Source organism: Oncorhynchus mykiss, chromosome 10 (genome assembly GCF_013265735.2).
Source record: "Oncorhynchus mykiss isolate Arlee chromosome 10, USDA_OmykA_1.1, whole genome shotgun sequence".
Taxonomy (NCBI): Eukaryota; Metazoa; Chordata; class Actinopteri; order Salmoniformes; family Salmonidae; genus Oncorhynchus; species Oncorhynchus mykiss.
The window spans coordinates 50,378,899-50,385,890 of NC_048574.1; the positions used below are offsets into that span (position 1 = coordinate 50,378,899).

At 42.9% G+C, this 6,992-nt stretch overlaps 1 protein-coding gene across 1 annotated transcript; it reads left to right on the top strand.

Moving 5' to 3' along the window:
* Nucleotides 1-736: 736 nt before the first annotated feature.
* Nucleotides 737-6,616, top strand: si:ch211-114c12.5 (E3 ubiquitin-protein ligase TRIM39). Its single transcript, XM_021618936.1, has 10 exons — nucleotides 737-867; nucleotides 1,330-1,429; nucleotides 1,630-1,763; nucleotides 1,909-1,989; nucleotides 3,630-3,731; nucleotides 4,032-4,157; nucleotides 4,303-4,437; nucleotides 5,032-5,083; nucleotides 5,203-5,256; nucleotides 5,682-6,616. The coding sequence occupies exons 2-10, from the start codon at nucleotides 1,387-1,389 to the stop codon at nucleotides 6,215-6,217; spliced, it is 1,263 nt and encodes a 420-aa protein (XP_021474611.1). The 5' UTR covers nucleotides 737-867; nucleotides 1,330-1,386; the 3' UTR covers nucleotides 6,218-6,616.
* Nucleotides 6,617-6,992: the final 376 nt, after the last annotated feature.

Genomic DNA, 6,992 nt, shown 5'->3' on the forward strand with positions numbered 1-6,992 from the left:
ATCCCATTTGGTTTGGGATTAGTGGGACTATCATTTGATTTCAACAGGACAATGACCCAACACACCTCCAGGCTGTGTAAGGGCTATTTTAGCAAGAAGGGGAGTGATGGAGTGCTGCATCACATGACCTGGGTTCCACAATCCCCCGACCTCAACCAAATTGAGATGGTTTGGGATGAGTTGGACTGCAGAGTGAAGGAAAAGCAGCCAACAAGTGCTCAGCATATGTGGGAACTCCTTCAAGACTGTTGGAAAAGCACTCCAGGTGAAGCTGGTTGAGAGAATGCCAAGCGTGTGCAAAGCTGTCATCAAGGCAAAGGGTGGCTATTTGAAGAATCTCAAATATCAAATACACTTTGATTTGTTTAGCATTTTTTGGTTACTACATGATTCCATTTGTGTTATTTCATAGTTTTGATGTCTTCACTATTATTCTATGATGTATAAAATAGTAAAAAATAAAGAAAAACCTTTGAATGAGTAGGTGTTCTAAACTTTTGACCGGTAGTGCATATAAATCGAGTACATCATTTAGTAGATTTGAAGTGTCTAACAAAGTTCATTGACTTTCTTTCTCTGTCGTTATGTTAAATCATATGCAGTAATAAAAAAAAAAGAGCATCTCTACATTCAGGTAGATAGTAAAGGTATGATGCGTGATTTTGATCTGATGAAGGCTCGATCTGCTGGGATTGGGAATCCATAAAAAAGACCAAAGGTCGAGCTGATAGCAGCGTGACTCTCTGTCTGGGAGACTCAAGTCTCTCTGTACCAGAGGCTTTTGGTATTTTAGCTCTCTCTCACTGTAGTAGACGGAACACAACCTGGTCTCTGTCTCTTTCGCTCCTAGGCCAGGACCCTCACAGGGTAAGAGGTTTTTATCAGTTATATATATGTGCACTGCTTATATAAATTATTATGATTACCTATCCGTTTAATTAGTGTCAATTTAAACATGCTCGATGAAGTTGGACTTGTTTTGGTTATCTTTCAATCAGTCTTGTGTGACATTTTTTTCTTTGCGAGGTGAGTCCATGTGATTATTACCATTTCATACAGTTATAGTAAATGTAAAAAATAAAGTTTTCCTTATTTCGCAATGATAACCAATAGCATGTCCTGTTCCTTTTGCATGGATGATAGTTATACGGATCGATAGGATATGTGACTTTAATTGCCGCAGGTTTGCATATTGATTTGTGCTATTATTTGATAGCTCAGTGATAAAAGAAAATACCAATTCGCACACGCACTGCCAAACTGATCAGGCAGGCAACTGTGTTTGTGTTGAAGAGAGTACTAAGGCCTACTATGTGAATGTTGTTTCAGATTCTACACCAATAGCATAAAAAAAAGCACTAAAGTGGCTCTATAAACATCCAAAAAATGAGTATTCTCAAGAAGAGTATTCTCAAAGAGAAGAAGATCAGTAAGTTGTTTACTATTGCTGATTCAGCATTGTGACAGACTTCCTATGAGGCCTCTATATGATATGCAACCATGCCTGTAAGCCCCAGTAGCTGCATATGCACATAAGAAAAAAATCCCTATCAGACAGATTTCATTTTAACCCATGTAAAATGTGTGTAATCAATTGACAAAGTTTGGTTTTGGGTGCGTGTGTGTCAGAATTCGACGATGTCGAGGAGAGTGCAACGCAGAACAGCTCGATCGGGGCAGTACGATGGGAACTGCCAGAAGACCTACAGACTCACAACTCGGCACCTAAACTACAATTGAGCAGCAAACCATCCAGACAAAAGGTACAGGATGGACATTACAGTCAGAGGGAGAGAGGGAGAGAGAAAGAGAGAGAGATTGAGAATAAATGATATGGATAATGGCAGTGAAAGTGAGAGACAGTGAATTGACAGCTTGATTTTCTTTTTCCAATCTCTTTCCTTATAGGGCCTAAAGGACCTGCGTAGCCTGCAGGACTGTGTTAGATTCATCACACAGTGGAAACAACAGGTGGAGGTCGTCTGCAAGGTAGGCCTGAGACTAAATATTTAGGGTCTACAAGGTAGGCCTGAGACTAAATATATAAGGTCTGCAAGATAGGCTTGAGACAGAAGATCTGTCTGGGCTGGGCCTTAATGTATAAGGTTTGGTTAGGTAGGCCTGAGACTTAGGGACTGGGTCCCAAGTTGGGCCCAAATCCTTTGTTGTATGTATATTTGTATATTTCTTGATCGGTCTTAATTCGTATGTGTAGGAGTACTGAAACACTGTATGGGAGCCGGCATTCTGTTGTAGGGTAATGTAGATTGACAGTTGAAATCATCAGTTACCCCTAGGTATACACACGGTATACTGGTATGTATAACACCTTTTATAAACTGGATGGTTCGAGCCATGAATGTTGATTGGCTGACATCCGTGGTATATCAGACCGTATACCATGGGTATGACAAAACATTTATTTTTACTGCTCTAATTACGTTGGTAACCAGTTCATAAGATCAATAAGGTACCTCTGGGGTTTGTGATATATGGCCAATATACCACAGCTAAGGGCTGTATCCAGGCACTCCGCGTTGGGTTGTGCATAAGAACAGCCCTTAGCCGTGATATATTGGCCATATACCACACCTCCTCAGGCCTTATTGCTTAAATATACTGAGTAAATGACTCAAAAAGAGTGTCAATTAATCTCTGTTTTAAATGTAATTCTATTGAGTCCCGTTCTGACTAAAATGAGACAACTCAGCTTGATGTCTTAGTTTTTTATGGCTTAATAATGGAGTTTATTTCATGCTGTTAGAAAATTAATTTCCTGGTTATGGATTTGTCATCATGGTTTCCTGGTTGAGTTCTTTCTTTGTCTGCTTATGGATAGTAAATCACTTCACATCATTTGAAGAAACAAAATGAAATCACTAAATGAAATCACTAAAGGAAACCATGCTTTGTTTTGGATTTGATCATTTGAGCTAAATATTATGCATCATATTCTATCTACAGTGTATGCACTGTATGTCAGTACGGCATGTAGATTATAGAAGGTCATATGTCACCTTAATGAAAAACTACGACGAGATTTGAATCTGGGACAAGGAGATGTCGAAGTACAAAATCCCCCAAAACTAACTGATTAAATGGATCGCCCTTTATCTTAACCTTTATCCTGAGTCGTAATCCAGAATGGCCCTTGACAAGGAAATAGAGCCTTCACTGTGGTTGTTTTATGGGACTTTCATAAACGTTGCTCAGGGAGACTGTATGCCATAAATGCATGGATCACTGTGGTTGCTAAAAAAAAACAGTATAATTCTTATGAAAGAACTTACCAGATACTGGATCTAAATTTGGTGGGGGAGATGCTACATCAGCTCATTTGGGACAGGAGTGGGTATGGTGGGCTGACATATGAATGGGAAGAAGCTTTGGGGCAAATTACAGAATGTCTTGCAAACCTTGCTTCAAATACTATTTGAAATCATTTAAAATACTTTATCTGTGCTTGATTGAGCGTGCCTGACTTAATGGACCAATAGAACAGTCACACAACTGTAAACACCACCCATCTAGACTCTAGGCAGGCTAGAGGAAACACTCAAATAGTATTTGAGTGTAAATTACAGTTTGGTGCTGTGTAAGTCAACTTGTTGTTGTGTGTTGTTCTGCAGCGCAGTAAGAATGTCAGAGTGGACCAGCAGAGCGAACAGAGTCTGGAACAGTGTCGTAAACTCATCCTCCAATGGGCAGAGGAGTTGAAGAGAGTGGACACAGTGAGTGGGTTACTAACAATATTCTCACAAATCTCATCTCGAGCTACTTGCATATTCATACTGTAAAATATGTATGGGGTTGACTTGGACATGACAGAAAAAGAGTGTGTGTGTGGGGGGGGGGGGGGGGGGGGGGGGGTGATCTCCTATACTTTACTACGATGTGAATAAATCAAACCAGGATGATCAATTGAGCATCCATTAATCTTACTCATAACAATGATTTTTTTTCATTTATATGAGACACTGACACAAACACAATAATTGGCTATACTTCATATGTTTTACTCTGTCCCACAGAGTCCCTGGATACAGGAGAGAGGTGACCTCATTGACCTGGAGAAGAACAGGGAGGATCCTGAACCCTCCACACAGGCAGAGCAGAGGATCATGGAATGGGCTACGGAGCTGCAGAGTGTCACAGAGGTGTGTGTGTTTTTGCCAGCCATAGACAACATTTCTGATTGACACATATCATTAGTATAGGTAGAGGCTGCCTAATCTAGGGTCAGAGTCAGTCTCAGTAAGAACAAATTAATTAATGAACCTTGCACTGTTTGTGTCCATTCAGAGATGTGGTCTGATGAGGGATGAGCTGACCCAGATGCTGAGACGGCTGGAGTTGAATAAGAAGAAGCTGGTGACTCTCCTCCCCTTCCTGGAGTTCATCACCTGGTCTCTACTGAAGGAACAGGACAGCAGCACGGTGAGGCACACAGCCCTAACCCTATGTTCAATCCTGACCCGAAACAAAACCCTGGTTTAATGTCCACATGCTAGTTCAACCCTATCCATAACCCTGCCACCCACACATTTCTCTCAAACTTTGTAGGATCCAGTCTTATTAAATATCTTTACTATTTCAAGCTATGATTGGTACTATTTACCTTTTTCAGATGCAAAACACACCATTTGAGTTAGGTTTCGATTCACCTAGAATATTGTCCTCGGATAACATTTTGTCAATCAAAAGGGGAGGACAGCTCCAGATAAAGTTCATATACGCAAGCAGTGATAAGGCAAGCCGCCTAATCAAAGGGGCTATAGGCCAGCCAATATAAATCGTTATCAGATCAGACAAATCATCAGCAATACTTCATGCTGACCTTTCTATTACCGACAGTTGAGTCAACAGTTTTGGAATGAAATACTACCCTCTAGAACTGCCCATTGGTATCAAAGTGCCCTCCTTTATTACTCCTGTTCATGCCCTCTAGCCGCTGCTCTCTTTCTCAATCATCCACATCCACTGGCATTGTCCCTAATTCTGACGCAACCCTTCTCTTTGCTTCTCCTATAGGGTATTATTCCCCAGCTATGGCTGGCTACGAAACAACGCACCTGGAAAACAGGTATGCCCCCCCCCCTAACATCCACATCTCTGTTTTCTGGCTGTGAATGTTTGAAAATGTATTTTTTATATTTGAATGTTATTGAGGTATCTTATCGTCTTCTTCTTCTGAATTGACAGAAACACCTAAGTACATCCCAAACTCAGTGTGGAACTGGATCTGCAGTGCTTCGGGTAATTATGCTTCATTTGCTGCATTTCATAATTCAGTACAGTGTTTTACCAACTCAGGTACTCCCAACAATGCGGGCCCGGAAAAGCACATCTGATTCTACTTGTCAACTAATAATCAAGCCCTTGACAAGTTGAATCAGGTGTTTTTGTCTGTGGCTACAACAAAAATGTGTGCTGTTGGGGTTCCTCGAGGAACGGAGTTGGGAAACCCTGCAGTAGAGTGACATGAAAATGTATTTAGATGGACTGATTTGATTTGATTTTTTTTCTTTTAACGCGATTACAGCCACACAGGTGGACACAGTGCTTTCAAAATAACAGAGGATAATAGAAAAAAAGGTTTGCACAAATCATTTCAATTGTGGGTCTTCTATTGCCCTGAAACTACACTAAAACCTCTCATCTCATGTTGTCCTCCTACATAGTTGACATTAACTTGGACCCTATGACCAACCACCCATGGCTGCTGCTCTCAGACGACCATAAGAAGGTCCAGGAGGCTCACTGCACGACAGAGGCAGCCTTCAGCACACAGCGCTATGACTGCTGGCCCTGCGTCCTGGGCTGGGAGGGCCTGTCCTCTGGACGTCACTACTGGGAGGTTACCCTGGCCAACAACGGATACTGGAGGGTCGGTCTGACCACCGCCACATCCAAACGCCACGGTCGCTTCCCTATGACCCCCGCAGAAGGCTACTGGGCCCTGTGGCGCAGCACGAGGCAGTTCTACGCCTGCACCAAGACCGAGACCTCCTTGCCCATGGAGATGCTGCCCCGCAAGGTGGGCATCTTCCTTGACTACGAGGAGGGTCAAATCTCCTTCTACAATGCGGAGACCCGGGCACACATCTATACATTCACGGATAACTTCAAGGAGAAGCTGTATCCTCTGTTTGCTCCACTGGATGGACGCACCCTCATCACCATCTCATCGCCGAAGTATGTCACAGATGTCGACTAGACCCCCCCTATCTAATCTTAGAACCTCAAACTCATGTGTGTCAGAAGAGCCTACCCTCTACCCATCATAGGGGCAGTTCCTGCTCGCACTGGACTAAAAAACTAACTCAATGAAGATTCTCAGGTTTAGGCTTAATCAGTGTGAGGGAAACAACCCTATGGTGTACAGCATCATTGATCCTGGAACCGTGACCTCAAAATATCTGTTAAGAGCCCTCCTATTGCCTCCATGGATGATACATCTAGTATCTATTTAGTGTCTAGTATCTATGAAGTATCTCTGAAGTATATATTTAGTATCTCTACTGAACAAAAATAAACACAACATGCAACTATTTCAAAGATTTTGCTGAGTTACAGTTCACATATGGAAATCAATCCATTTAAATAAATTCATTAGGCCCTAATCTATGGATGCAGGGGCGCAGCCATGGGGGAGCTAGGCCCAGCCAATCAGAATGAGATTTTCCGAGCCTCCCAAATGGCGCAGCAGTCTAAGGCACTGCATCGCAGTGCTAGCGTCGTCACTACAGATCCGGGTTCAATATCGGGCTGTGCCGCAGCCGGCCCGTGAGTCCCAAGACGCAGCGCACAATTGGCCCAGCATCGTCCGGGTTAGGGGAGGGTTTGGCCAGCAGGGATGTCCTGGTCTCCATCGCGCTCTAGCGACTCCAGGGGCAGGGCGGGCGCATGCACGCTGACAGTCACTAGGTGTACGGTGTTTCCTCTGACACATTGGCTTCTTTGTCAAGAAGCAGTGCGGCTTGCCAGTTCGT

What these genes read in the sequence shown, in the direction of transcription:
- si:ch211-114c12.5 (XM_021618936.1), top strand. Translation starts at nt 1,387, where the DNA reads ATGAGTATTCTCAAGAAGAGTATTCTCAAAGAGAAGAAGATCA. An exon ending in GCAAACCATCCAGACAAAAG is followed by an intron (nt 1,764 to 1,908) that starts GTACAGGATGGA and finishes CTTTCCTTATAG; the next exon opens with GGCCTAAAGGACCTGCGTAG. An exon ending in AGCTGCAGAGTGTCACAGAG is followed by an intron (nt 4,158 to 4,302) that starts GTGTGTGTGTTT and finishes GTGTCCATTCAG; the next exon opens with AGATGTGGTCTGATGAGGGA.